Source organism: Mytilus galloprovincialis, chromosome 11 (assembly GCF_965363235.1).
Source record: "Mytilus galloprovincialis chromosome 11, xbMytGall1.hap1.1, whole genome shotgun sequence".
Lineage (NCBI taxonomy): Eukaryota > Metazoa > Mollusca > Bivalvia > Mytilida > Mytilidae > Mytilus > Mytilus galloprovincialis.
In genome coordinates, this window is record NC_134848.1 from 3190770 (window position 1) to 3209488 (window position 18719).

Sequence of the window (18719 nt, forward strand, 5' to 3'; positions counted from 1 at the left end):
ACGACAAAATAGATGTTAATAATTTAGAAAGAGGTTTCGTGGAGCACTTGGAAGACCCAGCAATATACTGTTGTTTGTAAGGACACTTATGTAGTTTAGGTATCCAATACAGTGATGGAAGATCCAGTTCTTCATCTTTGGTTGAAATTCCAAAGAAACATAGAACAGACCTATGATTATCCAGGATTTCCTCTTTGGTAAGTGTCGTGAGGGTATATGTTGAGTTTCCAAGTGAATTGCTAATACCTAATTCGTTTATCAAGCAGTTAATGTAATGACTTTTACAAACAAAAAAGATATTATTTGGGGCTTTATCTTCGGGGACAACACAATATTTGTCATGGAGGTCGGATAGGTGTTTTGCAACATTTGGGTCTTTAAAGATTGACGTAGCATGGGCTTTGATGGACCCAGTCAGTTTCTTAATTCTGATTTGTATCAACGACCTCACTGCCTTAATCCATTCGGAAAGAGTGTCTACGTCTTCCTTCTCGCGCTTAGCCCATTGCCTGGCATAATCCTCGACTGAATCCATCAAAATTTTAAGTTGTATTTCCAATTGGTGGATTTAGGCTCACGATATTTCGGACCTTTCGATAACACATTTCGTAGAGAAGTGTTATTAACAATGTTGAGGTCACCGGTAATAACGTGGCCAGCAGGATTATATGTGAGTTGGGAACTAGCACAAGTGCAATCAGGAGGTTTATACCTGAAGTCAATATCGAGATCCTGCAAAACCTGTTTGTAATTGAAAATTTTAGTTGCAATAGGTTTGGTATAGGTATAAGAAATGATTGGTACAGATTGGTCTTTGAAATAAGGTGGTATTTTTGATTGAACTAATTTATGATGAAGGATATTGCCCAAGTTGACGCCATCGAGACCTTTGTTGGTAAAGGAAAGATTAAGGAAAGATCTTTTCTCTTTTTCATCTTTTCCAATGCGGACTGGCTTGAAAAGTCTGTGACTTGCAATATCCGAAATTATAGCTTCAAGTTTGTATAGGTTTGAATGAGGGTTTGTTACAGTGGATTCCAAACATAAATTGAACAGAGAATGAAGTTTTGAAAGGGGTAAGGAATAAAGTTTCGTGCGAATGTGATGAATACATAACGGCTTTTGTATAAATGGCAGCAAGTCATTAATAGACATCATGCAGAGAAGGTGATGTATAATAACGATGACCATGACTGCGTCTACGTCGAGTAGTCGAGTTGAAAATATTCATTACATTCACCGCGTTACACGAAGGACTAGATAGAATACCTATACCATCAATTTTGTCATTTCAACCATAAGGTGTCGCAGTCCCGAATTGTCTAATCCAGTAGTCTTCTTTTTGTCTACAGAGAGTCGTTGAAAGATTGGGATTGTTAGAGCTATGGTATATCTTTTCAATAATGCGAAATGTCATAGAAACGATAGAATGATCGGGCTGATTGAAATGCTGGTATAGAATGTCGTTAGCATTGAGGTTAATGTCTGATCTATGACCGCACATAAGTTTGTTTAGCCTTCCTTTCGTTTCACCGACGTATACCAAACCGCAAAGGTTGCACTCTAATCCGTAATTATTGATTTACAATTCAGATCATCATAACTTCTGGTAAAATATGACTTCTTCATCAAATTGCTAGTGAATTCAGCATCTGTAATTAAAATTGGACAAGTTTTGCAGCCTTTGGTCTCACATTTCGAAATGCGACAGTGTTGTACTGTGTCATCAATAACCAAAATGTCTTTAAGGAGAACTGAACATGGCAGTATATGTGTAATATTGCTATTGTCACTAGAACTATGATCTGAATGAGTCATGTTTCAGATATTTGTCATGTCTGGTGATGAGGGGACACCTACCGTATCAGACGACACCGTGTCCATGGTGACGTCTGTTTCGGACCTTTTTATACTGGGCGACGTCCGAGCCAGTATCCTATTTGATCTTCGTAGATTCATGCAATTGAAGTTTTACTACTGGGCGGATGATGTCCTCGGGGACAAAATGTCCACCAGCAGAGACATCGACCCAGTGGTTATAAAAGAGGGACGAAAGATAGCTGACAACTATGGCAAAAAAATATGCGACCAAGAAACAAACAACAGTTTACAAAATGCAACATAAAAAACTAGACTGAGCAGCACAAAGCCTTCTAAAAAACCGGTAGCTGGAAGCTCTTTTTCAAAATTTGAAAGGTATATACTTTGGTTACCCCATGATTATCAGTAGAAACATTCATTCAAAGGTGATGAAAATAAAGGTTCCTTTGCGGCGACAAAATATCATTGTATATTTTACAAGTCCCTAATCAAACAATTGACCAGATAGCAAATGTTTTAAATCATCGATCAAACCAAAAGCAACAAATGTACAAAATGCTTTCCAGAACATATTCAAACGATTATCTATTAATAGGTAGTCTTAATACTTTAGAGACAACTGTATTGTATTTGAAGCTTTATGGACATCCGTCTGTAGTTGTTGCAAATTTAGTTTACTTGGCGACACCTAGCGGAGACAGGTAAACGGATATTTGCGACAATGAAACTACCGATGGACGTCTGCAAAGCTTCAAATACAGAACAGTTATCACTATACTAATGCAAAATAAATAAATCATTCAATTTTAGTCATTATTTCAGTTTTTGACTTCATATTGGTAAAATTTCATGTCAATACATTCTGGTATTCAAAATGTCGGCTTCATTTGTTACAGACAGGGAGATAGAGAATATTACGCTTATTGTCATCCAACCAGAACCATTGATACAAAATAATTGCATAAGCAATATATTTTAATGGACATTGGTTTTTCTATTCGACGTTTCATCTGCCAATTAAAACATTGACATGTGTATAAAACACTTGAATATCTCAATTTCTTTTTCACTTGATAAAATTCTTGGAAAAATCATCTGGTTAAGGCAAAGCTCTGTGGTTAAGGTATTAGGTTACAAATTTTGAGGCAACTGTATTTCAACAATGTTCAAGTCTCGTCAATCCAAGGAAAAAGACAAAAACTCAACGAATCGCATGAACTGTATAAGGATCAACAGCGGGTCTATTGATAAAATTTGTTTTTCTTTACATTGAAAGAAAAAAAGGCGCGCAATATACATATGATAAAGAGATTTATTGGTTCTCGGGCAAATATTCATTTTTTGGGAGATTTCGGGAAATTGTTGTACCGACTGACAACGCCTAGCAAAAAAAAAAAAGAAAAAGTTAAAAAGACAAACAACAATTCACAAAAACACAACATAGATAAATAAAGACTGAGCAACAGGAACCCCACCATTAACTGGGACTGGTCTCATGTGCTCATGATGGGACGAACCCCACCATTAACTGGGACTGGTCTCAGGTGCTCAGGATGGAAAAGCAGATCAGTCATTAGTTTTCTATGTTGTGTTGTGTGTACTATTGTTTGCCTTTCTTTTTTATCCATGGCATTGTCAGTTTATTTTCGACTTGTGAGTTTGAATGTCCCTTTGATATCGTTCGACTCTGTACCACAACAGTAGTTTACAGATGTTCAATCTTGAGAAGGAATAAGCTAAAGTAATAAACAAGCCCTGAGGGGATCACATCAACTCCAAAATCAGCAAAACTAGGTGTGTCGACAGGGTACGTGTAAACAAGACCTGAGGGAATCATATCAACTCTAAAATCAGCAAGACTATGTGTGTCGTCAGGGTACGTGTAAACAAGCCCTGAGGGAATCACATCAACTCCAAAATCAATAGGAAACAGGTGTGTCGACAGGGTACGTGTAAACAAGCTCTGAGGGAATCACATCAACTCCACACTCAGCAAGACTATGTGTATTGACAGGGTACGTGTAAACAAGCCCTGAGGGAATCACATCAACTCCAAAATCAGCAATACTATGTGTGTCGTCAGGGTACGTGTAAACAAGCCCTGAGGGAATCACATCAACTCCAAAATCAGCAAGACCAGGTGTGTAGACAGGGTAAGTGTAAACAAGCCCTGAGGGAATCACATCAACTCCAAAATCAGCAAGACTAGGTGTATCGACAGGGTACGTGTAAACACGCCCTGAGGGAATCACATCAACTCCAAAATCAGCAAGACTATGGGTGTCGTCAGGGTACGTGTAAACAAGCCCTGAGGGAATCACATCAACTCCAAAATCAATAGGAAACAGGTGTGTCGACAGGGTACGTGTAAACAAGCCCTGAGGGAATCACATCAACTCCAAAATCAATAGGAAACAGGTGTGTCGACAGGGTACGTGTAAACAAGCTCTGAGGGAATCACATCAACTCCACAATCAGCAAGACTATGTGTATTGACAGGGTACGTGTAAACAAGCCCTGAGGGAATCACATCAACTCCAAAATCAGCAATACTATGTGTGTCGTCAGGTTACGTGTAAACAAGCTCTGAGGGAATCACATCAACTCCAAAATCAGCAAGACCAGGTGTGTAGACAGGGTACGTGTAAACAAGCCCTGAGGGAATCACATCAACTCCAAAATCAGCAAGACCAGGTGTATCGACAGGGTACGTGTAAACAAGCCCTGAGGGTATCACATCAACTCCAAAATCAATAGGAAACAGGTGTGTCGACAAGGTACGTGTAAACAAGCCCTGAGGGAATCACATCAACTCCAAAATCAGCAAGACTATGTGTGTCGTCAGGGTACGTGTAAACAAGCCCTGAGGGAATCACATCAACTCCAAAATCAATAGGAAACAGGTGTGTCGACAGGGTACGTGTAAACAAGCTCTGAGGGAATCACATCAACTCCACAATCAGCAAGACTATGTGTATTGACAGGGTACGTGTAAACAAGCCCTGAGGGAATCACATCAACTCCAAAATCAGAAAGACTAGGTGTGTCGTCAGGGTACGTGTAAACAAGCCCTGAGGGAATCACATCAACTCCAAAATCAGCAAGACTATGTGTATCGACAGGGTATGTGTAAACAAGCCCTGAGGGAATCACATCAACTCCAAAATCAGCAAGACCAGGTGTGTCGACAGGGTGCGTGAAAACAAGCCCTGAGGGAATCACATCAACTCCAAAATCAGCAAGACTAGGTGTGTCGTCAGGGTACGTGTAAACAAGCCCTGAGGGAATCACATCAACTCCAAATCCTCAAGACCAGGTGTATTGACAGGGTACTTGTAAACAAGCCCTGAGGGAATCAAATCAACTCCAAAATCAGCAAGACTAGGTGTGTCGTCAGGGTACGTGTAAACAAGCCCTGAGGGAATCACATCAACTCCAAATCCTCAAGGCCAGGTGTGTCCACAGGGTACGTGTAAATAAGCCCTGAGGGAATCACATCAACACCAAAATCAGCAAGACCAGGTGTGTCCACAGGGTACGTGAAAACAAGACCGGAGGGAATCATATCAACTCCAAATCATCAAGACCAGGTGTATTGACAGGGTAAGTGTAAACAAGCCCTGAGGGAATAACATCAACTCCAAAATCAGCAAGACTAGGTGTGTCGTCAGGGTACGTGTAAACAAGTCCTGAGGGAATCACATCAACTCCAATATCAGCAAGACCAGGTGTGTCGACAGGGTACGTGTAAACAAGCCCTGAGGGAATCACATCAACTCTAAAATCAGCAAGACTAGGTGTATCGAAAGGGTACGTGTAAAGAAGTCCTGATGGAATCACATCAACTCCAAATCCTCAAGACCAGGTGTATTGACAGGGTACGTGTAAACAAGCCCTGAGGGAATCACATCAACTCCAAAATCAGCAAGACTATGTGTGTCGTCAGGGTACGTGTAAACAAGCCCTGAGGGAATCACATCAACTCCAAAATCAATAGGAAACAGGTGTGTCGACAGGGTACGTGTAAACAAGCTCTGAGGGAATCACATCAACTCCACAATCAGCAAGACTATGTGTATTGACAGGGTACGTGTAAACAAGCCCTGAGGGAATCACATCAACTCCAAAATCAGAAAGACTAGGTGTGTCGTCAGGGTACGTGTAAACAAGCCCTGAGGGAATCACATCAACTCCAAAATCAGCAAGACTATGTGTATCGACAGGGTATGTGTAAACAAGCCCTGAGGGAATCACATCAACTCCAAAATCAGCAAGACCAGGTGTGTCGACAGGGTGCGTGAAAACAAGCCCTGAGGGAATCACATCAACTCCAAAATCAGCAAGACTAGGTGTGTCGTCAGGGTACGTGTAAACAAGCCCTGAGGGAATCACATCAACTCCAAATCCTCAAGACCAGGTGTATTGACAGGGTACTTGTAAACAAGCCCTGAGGGAATCAAATCAACTCCAAAATCAGCAAGACTAGGTGTGTCGTCAGGGTACGTGTAAACAAGCCCTGAGGGAATCACATCAACTCCAAATCCTCAAGGCCAGGTGTGTCCACAGGGTACGTGTAAATAAGCCCTGAGGGAATCACATCAACACCAAAATCAGCAAGACCAGGTGTGTCCACAGGGTACGTGAAAACAAGACCGGAGGGAATCATATCAACTCCAAATCATCAAGACCAGGTGTATTGACAGGGTAAGTGTAAACAAGCCCTGAGGGAATAACATCAACTCCAAAATCAGCAAGACTAGGTGTGTCGTCAGGGTACGTGTAAACAAGTCCTGAGGGAATCACATCAACTCCAATATCAGCAAGACCAGGTGTGTCGACAGGGTACGTGTAAACAAGCCCTGAGGGAATCACATCAACTCTAAAATCAGCAAGACTAGGTGTATCGAAAGGGTACGTGTAAAGAAGTCCTGATGGAATCACATCAACTCCAAATCCTCAAGACCAGGTGTATTGACAGGGTACGTGTAAACAAGCCCTGAGGGAATCACATCAACTCCAAAATCAGAAAGACTAGGTGTGTCGTCAGGGTACGTGTAAACAAGCCCTGAGGGAATCACATCAACTCCAAAATCAGCAAGACTATGTGTATCGACAGGGTATGTGTTAACAAGCCCTGAGGGAATCACATCAACTCCAAAATCAGCAAGACCAGGTGTGTCGACAGGGTGCGTGTAAACAAGCCCTGAGGGAATCACATCAACTCCAAAATCAGCAAGACTAGGTGTGTCGTCAGGGTACGTGTAAACAAGCCCTGAGGGAATCACATCAACTCCAAATCCTCAAGACCAGGTGTATTGACAGGGTACTTGTAAACAAGCCCTGAGGGAATCACATCAACTCCAAAATCATCAAGACTAGGTGTGTCGTCAGGGTACGTGTAAACAAGCCCTGAGGGAATCACATCAACTCCAAATCCTCAAGACCAGGTGTGTCCACAGGGTACGTGTAAATAAGCCCTGAGGGAATCACATCAACACCAAAATCAGCAAGACCAGGTGTGTCGACAGGGTACGTGTAAACAAGACCGGAGGGAATCATATCAACTCCAAATCATCAAGACCAGGTGTGTCCACAGGGTACGTGTAAATAAGCCCTGAGGGAATCACATCAACTCCAAAATCAGCAAGACCAGATGTGTCCACAGGGTACGTGTAAATAAGCCCTGAGGGAATCACATCAACTCCAAAATCAGCAAGACCAGGTGTGTCGACATGGTACGTGTAAACAAGCCCTGAGGGAATCATATCAACTCCAAATCCTCAAGACCAGGTGTGCCCAGAGGGTACGTGTAAATAAGCCCTGAGGGAATCACATCAACTCCACAATCAGCAAGACCAGGTGTGTCGACAGGGTACATGTAAACAAGCCCTGAGGGAATCACATCAACTCCAAATCCTCAAGACCAGGTGTGTCGACAGGGTACGTGTAAACAAGTCCTGAGCCCTGAAGACTGAATGGGTCTTAATCATGTTTGTAACATTTTAATATATCATGGCATACATCATCTACAAGACAAACAAAATACGTCATGGTATACAACATATATCACAACATACAGCGTTTATTGCGAACAACATCTATTTTGACATACAGCATCTATCATGGTCACATAGATTGGTATACAAGGATAACATTGTTATGGAATATTATATTGATTATGATAAAATGTATTGATATCATGGCATTTAACAACAATAATTACATACACTACATACTATTGTCAACATTTATTTTTATAAAAGCAGAATAATTTCATTGCAAACAACAACACTTATTCTGATAATGTCTTCTGTAAGCATTAATAATTTTGAACTAGTTCTTCTAATGTTGTTTTAATATACAAGTTTTTCCTCAAGTTTCAGTAAAAATAATCTATCATTTTGAAGAGCGGACTGTCTCACTTATAATTAAAGTTTCAGTAAGTCAACATTTTAAATATTCATAATTTTGCTTTCATATTGGAATATCGTTTTATCCCTAAGATTTCTGAGGACCAATATCCGTAGACATGAAAATGCTTCCCAAATGCATCTTTCTGAAAAATGCAAAATTATTTTCAGAAATTGTCTTGAAAATAAAACTTTTGTCTTTAATATTTTTTCTTGTTAGTCAGTGTTCTTGTTACTCTTTTTTTACAATGACTGTACTTTATAGTCTTGATATTATTTAGAAAATTGTATTTAACGTTTACTTGTTGAAATTGGACGTGCACATAGTTTTCTTCAAAGTTATTCTATCTTTAAAAAAATCACAACATATAATTTCTATGACCTTATATAAGATAATCAAGTTAAACGAAAAACAATTATGTAATGGAAGATCTTATTTAAAACTATGTCAAAGTGGTATATTTGTCAATTTCAATCAAACAACTTTTATATACAACAGATCAATCAAAAGATTCGGCCAGCTAAATATCACCTTGCGGTTTTCATAAATGACCAAATCCATACCGTAATAAGCTATACAAGTCCCTAAGAAGATAAAATGTTCAAAATAAAACAAGAGTGCACACACTGAAATGTCTCGGCTTCTTTACTAATCATTGATATTATGTTGATAGTCCTAAGTATAAAACTTTATTACAACTGTCACATAAACGTTACATTAACCAAGATAACTAAACAAAGACCAATGAACCAAGAAAATGAGGTCAAAGTCAGATGAACCATGACAGGTTGACATGTACAGCTAACACTGTTTCCATAAGACAAATATAGTTGACCTAATACTTATAGTTTAAGAAAAATAGACCAAAACACAAAAACTTAACACTGAGCAATGAACCGTGAAAATGAGGTCAAGTTAAATAAAACCTGCGCGACTAATATATAAATCATAAAATATTTCCATACACTAAATATAGTTGACCTATGGCATATAGTATCATATAAAAAGACCAAAACTGAAAAACTTAACTTTGACCACTGAACCATGAAAATGAGGTCAAGGTCAGATGACACCTGTCCGCTAGACATGTTCACCTTACAATCATTCCATACAACAAATATAGTAGACCTATTGCATAAAGTATGAGAAAAACAGACCAAAACACAAAAACTAAACTATAACCACTGAACCATGAAAATGAGGTCAAGGTCAGATGACACCTGTCAGTTGGACATGTACACCTTACAATCCTTCCATACACCGAATATACTAGCCCTATTGCTTATAGTATCTGAGATATGGACTTGACCACCAAAACTTAACCTTGTTCATTGAGCCATGAAATGAGGTCAAGGTCAAGTGAAAACTGTCTGACGGGCATGAGGACCTTGCAAGGTACGCACATACCTAATATAGTTATCCTATTACTTATAATAAGAGAGAATTCAACATTGCAAAAAATCTGAACTTTTTTTTCAAGTGGTCACTGAACCATGAAAATGAGGTCAAGGACATTGGACATGTGACTGACAGAAACTTCGTAACATGACGCATCTATATACAAAGTATGAAGTATAAAGGTCTTCCACCTTCTAAAATATAAAGCTTTTAAGAAGTGAGCTAACACCGCCGCCGCCGCCGCCGGATCACTATCCCTATGTCGAGCTTTCTGCAACAAAAGTTGCAGGCGCGACAAAAAATGAAAACAAACGGCCTGATTTTGACTCTAACAATAAACAATTATGACTACAGAAATACGGTGTCATGTAGACAAAAATTCTTTGAAGTCGTGTATTAAACTGTTGAACATATCAACTGTTTACACAGAGATAATATGCCTCACCTGTTTCGGATCTTCATGCAATAAGGCAAAATTAAATTAAACTCAACACTTTAATTTTTTAATTTTGCAAAACGTTCAAAGTCAATGTACTCAAGAGTAACAAACATGATAAGTGACAATTGTTTTTATACAACTGCAAAGCAACATTATTGACGTTATACCACGATTAGTTCCTCATTAATTGACAAATTACCTACACACTAGTCCATGAAAGGGAGCAGAGGAGGCGGGGGACAAACGAATCAACATGCAACCATTCAAATTAGATGTGTAAATGCAATTACATCTGCATACCAAATATAATTACCATACCATAAGTGGTTTTTTTTAAACTGATGAAAATGAGACCTGCCAATATTTATACAGATGCATAACAAATGCATCAATTTACCAAAGCGATTCCATTTAAAATGACTTACCAAAAGCAAATCCTCTAAACTTGACAAACATTTTAATCTGTCATAGACGCGATAACAATATATTATTATTAGTATATTTGAAGAAAACTTGCAAGAACAATGCAAATTTGAAAACCTTGAAATTAAATGTATCCTAAGACTTATATGTTGAACATAGAGAAATCGATATTCATGAGCGCCTAGAAAAATATGTCAGGACAAATAAGAATCAAATATCTCGTTAGTTGAAACAGCTAACATTTCAAAAATAATCATTGCATCAGTGAAACAAATTAATAAAACGTGTTAATCAATTTGACGTAACAAAATAACTGGTTTTATAATTAACCAGTTATACCTATATTGCATTATTGAAGTGCAAGACAAATCAAAGATAAGAAGATGTGGTATGATAGTCAATGAGTCAACTATGAACCAAAAAACAAATTGAGTAAATGTAAGCATCTAGAGGTCACTGTATGGCCTTAAAAATGGGTAAAACCCATATTGTATAGTAAACATGAACAACAGTCTTACCCAAAAAGGATATGTTCGCCTCTAATTCTCTATAGTTTTTTAGATGGATTTCTTTAATAATACTTTTTAATTTACTTTTCTGGGATTTCATTATATATTTGACATTCAAATATAAAATGTTATTCATCTTTAATAGTGTTAGTGTTACACTTAGTGCATACTAGTAGTCTATTATTTTATCAACACTATAACATCTGCTTGTTTCTATACTTGAATTATGAGCTGATATATGATATATATACAAATATATAGTGTGTATGTATATATATAGTTTACAGGTCTATCAAAATAAAATTGCAATCATGTATACTATGTATATATCTATACAAACAACATTTACTTTATTTTTTAATGACTGGTTATACATTGGACTTTCTTATTTTTATTGGAACTTTTTTACTCTTATTTTCTTATTCATCTGTAAAAGTGTAGGAAATAAAATTTGTTATCAATACACTCAAGTGAACATGGTGTATTTATTGACTTTTGAGAAACTGCTTCACTTAACATTAAACATTTACTTCAATAACAGTCAAACTAAACGAGAAAAGATGTTATCCTATGACACAATTGATGTTTGATACTATCTGCACTACATTTGTAACATAATTGATGTGGTATACTCATATCAATAATACTAATAATGAAACAATTACAAAACAGAAAAAGATAAACAGTTAAAAGTAAAAGTAATAAAAATAGGTACAGAATAAACAATAATAGGTATACAGAATAAACAATAATAGGTATACAGAATCAACAATAATAGGTATACAGAATCGATACACAAATTGCATTAACTGAGAATATAATCAGATACAGTGTGCTTTTGACCTTAAGCGATAAAATCAGAATCGGTTAATGCCACAAACAACCCCGTTTATATAGTGTCTGGTCAATAACACATTGTGTAACACATTTATCTTCGACTATCTTCACATAGTTGAATTTAGACGTTGTTATAATGACCTAAATGAAACATTGACGTAATCTTTGGTTTCTGATGGACATCTCTAGCTTAAAATTAAGAATCTAATTATAGAAAAAAAAAATCAAAATGCCTCCTATAGCAATTTTATGTCATAGATCTTTGATTTCACAACTTTCGACACGAAGCTTTCTTTTAATGATAAAACATATTGATAATTTAACTTTATGATTAACAACTATGTTTTAACTTGAAATACTAGTTATAATATATCAAACACATTCTGCATTTGTATGCACTTGTCCTAAGTCAGTAACCTATTGTTCGATGGATGTGGTTTGTTGGTTTGGTTCATATGTGTTTCTCTGTTATAAGACCTCGGTCGTCCTGTATGAATGGTTTTACACTATAATTTATAGTTTGCTGATTGGTGTGTGCCGCGGCTTCATACTTTGACCTATAGTTAACTTTTATAACATACGGACTCGAATGGAAAGTGTTCAAATCACATCTTCTTGTTTATATTTATTGTTTACCATTGACTTTTTTGTCAATTAAATTAATAAATTATAGTTAGAGTAGTTCATTACATTTTTCTAATATGCGAAGTTTTCACATATTCAATATTTATCCTATTGACCGTAAATGGTGAATACAAAAATAAATTAACAAATATCGTTCAAAGCATCAGATACCATACTATTGAAAACTTCATGCATCTTTTCTATCAATCCTGAAAAATTTAAAAGAAATTCCGTCAAAAAATCATTTGCAAAACGTGTTTGCAACCGATACTGAGATAATATAATGTACCTAATTAGAGCAATATATCTTTATTCGTTTACCTTAACATGAAGAATAACTTAGTTGTGTTCGCTTTATCCAGATGATTTGTTCATTTGTTTTGATTAGGAGGTATTGTAATGGACACTTTCTTCATTGCCTAATATATTATACAAAAGTCACAAAAATAACAAGCACATCGTGCAAACAAATGGTTAGGTGTTCTAAATTCGGGGTTGATATATTTGGTTTTGCATACTAGCATTCCTATTTTTCTTTTCTGTATAAAAGCAAGTATTTTTCTAATAGTTTTAGAAAAGTATTATATCATCTGACGAGACTTGTTAATTGGAAGTTGCAGTTTATCTACCTTTATCAACGAGGAAATGTAAACAGGATAAACTTTTGTATTCACGTTTTCTGATCGTAATCGTCAATAGCCGAGAACGAAGGGGAACGTTTTTTTGTTGGCTTCAAAGCATTGGTTTTATACTGTTTAGTGTAGTGATTTTTTACTGTTGTACTCTTTGCCATCGATTTCTATTTGGGGGTGGTTTTATCTGTCTTTCAAGATTTAGGATTTATTCCTGTACTTCAAACATGAAAAAGATATCACTTAAGTTACCTGCTTTCATACGTTCTTTTATCTCTTCAAAACTCCTTGTCTCTAATTCCATTTTCCTGATTTCGTCTAATCGTTTTACATATGATTCACCTGCTGGATTGTTACGCTGGTCAAATCTAGTTAGCATATCATGAACTATAGTGATTAGTGTTTGGTATCGTGTGTCATCTAATGCAAAGACAGAAGAATGCTGCATTTCATTTCTGATCACACGTATCCGTTGAATGTCGTCACCAATAGTAGTTTCATTGGTAGAAATCTCGTCAACCTCTTCTATTTTCCTAAAGCCTTTACTTGGAAAGTTTATTTTTAAAGCACAATATTTCTTACACATTTCTGTTATGTCCAACTTTTTACGATCAAGTATTTCTCCAGTCTTTGTATCTAAGAATAAGCGATCGTATAAAACGCCTGATAATACCTCTAGAACTATCTTTGACATTCTGACGTAATTCTGTTCCTCACTACTTAATCTAACGGGAGCCTATAATATCAATGAAATATGTTATGGTACAAACTTATGCTATATAATTGCCATCTATTAACAGGTAGGTAGACCTACAAATATAGTCAAGACAGTAAATACACCGGGACAGTGAAAAATGATAGAACACAGAATTAACGCTAGCCAGAAAATTCATGTTGACGTCAGAATATTCAAAATTACGTCAAATTTATTTGAATAATTAAAAAACTATAAAAAAGATATACATATATCAATGCAAGCATGCGAGATCTGTACAAAGCATGACACAATGTTCTTAAAGATATGCTAGAAGTATTTCCATTCAACAATAATTTTACAGTGGAGCATTTTTATTAAATGAGCTAGCTACGTAGTATGTTGTTCGAGAAAGATAGATATTTAGGGGCTATTCAAAATGCTATGATATTCAACGCAACCAAATAAACATGGCGTTCTTTTCAATTGATTGAAGATGCATTATTACATGTATTTCATTACCTTGAACATGCATAAAACAACTCAGAATATAATAGCAACATACTGGTCAGTAACATTTCTTTATTTTTCATATAGCATAGTATGATACGATCATAAACAAGTGAAATAGGATGGATAATTTGCTTAAAAATCGCATTAATATTTTCGCTATACAGCGTTAATTCTGTAGACGATCACATTAATTTTAGGAAAGTTTATTTATAATTTCAAACATTTATATAGATATAACTCAACTGTTACTTTCGCTTTTCGTGATATTTTTCGTGTCATGTTGTTTTTCAACCCGGAACAGAAATATGAATCGATGAAGACCCTAGGGTAATCTGTATTTTTTTTCGCTAATTGTATTTTGATCTATGAAAAGCTATTCATACATTTACAATGCAATCTTTATTTTATATGAAGTTCCACAAAAAATGTAAAAAGTGTGTATGTTTTTCAGCTTCTCTCATGCGATACTTTTTACGGAATACGGTTAGGTGAGCTTTAAATTATAAGTTATAGTGTGGATTACGCAAATGTTTGAAGTTGGTCGCATTTTGTGTACATTTCCTGTTAAACAAAGTTTTGTTGTTTTCCTCTGACAGTTGGTGTGTTTACCTTAGTTTTAGTTTGGAACACGGATCTGTTTTCTCTCAATAGATCTATGACTTTCGAACAGCGGTATATATAAAATTTAGTCCTGGTATCTATGCATGATGAGTTTATTTACAACCACTGCTGGTAGAGATTTATTTCCCCGAGGGTATCACAAGCCCAGTAGTCAGCACTTTCTGTGCTGACATGAATTAATTTATCATTGATATTGTTACATTTATAAATTTTACTGTTAACAAAATTTTGAATTTTTTGAAATACTAAGGCTTTTCTACCTCAGGCATAACTTACCTTAGCTGTATTTGGCAACACTTTTAGGAATTTGGGATCTCAATGCTTCAACTTCGTACTTTATTTGGCTTTTTTAAACTTTTTTGGATTCAAGCTTCACTGATGAGTCTTTTGTAGACGAAACGTGCGTCTTCCGTATATATAAAATTTAGTCCTGGTATCTATGATGAGTTTATATACTACTGTTGCCTTTATTTGACACATTTAAAAAAAAACGTAGTCATATTTGACACAACTTTTGGGAATTTTGGATTCTTAATGCTTTTCAACTTTGTACAGTCGCGCATATTAATTGCGAATGGACCCAATACTTTTATCTTTATCACAACCAGTCCACACTGATACTGACATTAGCAACGAGTACACATCAAAGGAATAAATATACAAATTACCAATAATTAGATTTCATCATGTCACAAATATATGCCCACTAAATGAAAATAATCTAAAGCAAATAGAAACATTACCTTTGATTTCTCACCAGACCAATAGTCTTTATATTTATGAACTGTCGCATGTTCTTCGCAATAATAATTTTCCCCATCATTTACTTGATCAAATTCAAGGAATCCTGTGTCAAAGGAGAAACTGGTGGTCTCACACTTCCATTTTTTCTCGAAAGATACCGTTTTCAACTTGTATCGCGTGTTGACAATTCTGTTGATTTCTCTTTCGACAAATTTTAAAACAGCTTGGTTAACCTTTGTATCTACTTCCTCCCATTGCCATACTTGCAGCTGAATCATATGGCTACTCTTAGCTAATACAAATTTTGCACAGCCAGTTCTGATAATATTGAATACACAACAATCCTTGAAGAGACCTATCTCGCCCTTTACCACTGCTAGAGGATATTCTCGTAGACAAGAAACAATCAGATTGCTGATTAGATACGGCGGTAAAAAACTAAAGACAAAACACAAACATGTAGATTTGCTAGCATTTGGAACGTTAAACAATACATCAATATCCTTAATTTTTAATGTTTGAAGCATGCATGGAACATAAAAACTATGCTCCCTTTGCACATTTCCACTTTCCGTCAGTAGCAATGGATAGATGATAATGTCAAACTTTTCAATTACTTCCAGTATATGCTCTTTATGAATTCTCATGTCTGCTGATTGTTTCTTGAATATTTCTTCCAATAGTTTAGGATCCATCTTTCCTGTTTTCTTGAAGTTGTCCCATTGTAAGTGTGGTAATTCAAATTGAAACTGCTGGGCTGTAACAATGCATTTAAAGGCATTTGCTAACCATTGGGGATCAAGTATGATGTATGACGGAATGTCTTCAAAAAATATCACGTTACCAATTTCATGTTGATACCTGAGAAAGAGATGAAGCTCCTTGTTATCAGTTATCGGAAGTGGTATTTTCTCACCTAGTTCTTTTAATCTTTCAAAAGAAATTATTTGTTTTCCGATCGTAAGTTCAGAGTTGATGGCTTTTTCCATCTGAATAAATTTAACAGGATATTCTCGATTCCAATTTGCAGTACTCTTTGCTGTGGCAAATATATCATTCCTCAATTTTTCAAAAGCATCTTCTACATCCTCTGTGTTGGAGATCAGGTGAACTGATCTCAGGTGAAGCTTGGAATCTTTAAATATTTTATCAGTGTAGGATTCGAGACGTTTTCTGCATTGTTCTTCGTCCTTTCGCAAAAACAAAAACAGTGATATTGTATTATTTCATTATCATTTAACTTAAACAGTCTTAGATACATGATTTGTTATAAGATGTTTTTGGCTGTAACTATTACTATTCTCATATCTGTACTTTTCTGTGTCTTTTTTTCTAGAGCGGATGTATAAATACTCTGGCTTTCGTAAATTGTTATGATATAAGTTAGGCTGTTAGTTTTCGCATTGAATTGTTTCATATGTTTTCAATCGGGATGTTTTTAAGCCGGCTATATGGTTTTCCCTCAGCATCTGTTAACCCACCCAGGGCATCTGAGAATAATCCCCGTTTTTCAGAGGTGTTCATGTTGCTCAGTTTTAATTTTCCTATGAACATTGTGTTCTGTATACTGTTGGGTTTTAATAATAGTTTTTATTTTCTATATTCATAAAGAATCGAACACTGGGGCAAAAAGTGTGTTACTAAATAAGAACGGAAGTTGACAAAATTAAGAATGAGTGATAAAACACTACTTATTGAAATTAGCAGACAAAAACACATGCTAAGAGAAAAAAGTGTATATAGTCATTGTAAAAATCAAATTGATGGTGAACATTTAAATCAGTCTAGTGACTTGAATAATCATAATTTTGACAAATAAGGAAATGTCAATGTTTAGCAAAGTCCAGTTAGTTATTTATAAATATGAGAAATTAAATAATTTATTGATAGGTTTAACATTAGACGAAACTATAGACGTTTTTTTTGTTTGCAATACAATTGCAGCTTTAAAATAGATTTATTGAATGATGATCGTTTTCCATCAAATCAGCGGCGGTTGATATATCTGAGAAATGTCTTCGATGATAAATGAATATTGCTTATATTTTTTTATCTTTTATCAAAGAAAACCCAGTACTTCTAGCATCATCTCATTCACACTTCATTCAAAAAAGTCTTTGAGATGCAAAATCATCAATTAGAAAGACCAAGCACAACTTTAATAAACAGCTGCGCCATGAGCGCATGATACGCGGACAGATTAGTCACCATTATTTTTTATTCAAATGATATAAAATTAAAAAATTAAACTTACAGTTCATAAATAGCAGATCTTTACAAAGATAACATTTTTCTTTGCAAAAAGTAAAATCACAAAAATACTGAACTTAGAGGAAGATCAATTGGGAAAGTCCATAATCACATGGCAAAATCAAATAACAAAACGCATCAAAAACGAATGGACAAGAACTGTCATATTCCTGACTTGGTACAGGCATTTTCAAATTTAGAAAATGGTGGATTAAACCTGGTTCTATAGCGCTAACCCTCTCACTTTAATGACAGTCTCATCAATTTCCGATATACACAAGTAGATATATGTTATGTTAATGCAAGTGCGAGAGTGTGTGTATGTGTATGTGATTGTTTCTTTCCACTTTTTATTATAATGTTGATATTTAAATAATATATATTCACAGTAGAAGAACAAAAATATAGTAATTTTTTGTTGTATATTTATATCAAACCCCTTAACACTATAGTCAGTAAAGGGATTGTAAAAGCCTGATTACTGAAAAAAAAGTACAAATTCGGCGATAAGTCTCACTTGTAGGTCAGAGTCAACGTAAATAGAACGATATTGTGGTAACTACTAATGGATCACGCCTACGGTAATCTGTGGTAATAAAGCCAATTTAATGATGGAGTCTGTAAATTTTCCATGTACTGAAAGCAAAACGCTATACATTAATAAAACGCATTGCGGGGCGTAGCTTGATACGAGATAAGAGGTCGAACCCTAAACAGTTTGGGCAAAAATCGACACTTCATTCATGCAAGCTTGATACAGATCTGAGTTTGGATTCTGATTAAATATTTGACACATATATATA

At 35.7% G+C, this 18719-nt stretch overlaps 2 protein-coding genes across 2 annotated transcripts in view; both read right to left on the reverse strand.

Annotated features, from left to right (window-relative positions):
* Window positions 1–18719, reverse strand: part of LOC143051533 (uncharacterized) — a 621634-nt gene that overhangs the window by 309428 nt on the left and 293487 nt on the right. The window lies entirely within an intron of this gene.
* LOC143051551 (uncharacterized) lies at window positions 7808–17211 on the reverse strand. Its single transcript, XM_076224449.1, has 3 exons — window positions 15666–17211; window positions 13347–13830; window positions 7808–12671 (listed from the first exon to the last, which is right to left on the reverse strand). Exons 1-3 carry the CDS (start codon window positions 16653–16655, stop codon window positions 12604–12606), a joined length of 1542 nt encoding a protein of 513 aa, XP_076080564.1. The 5' UTR covers window positions 16656–17211; the 3' UTR covers window positions 7808–12603.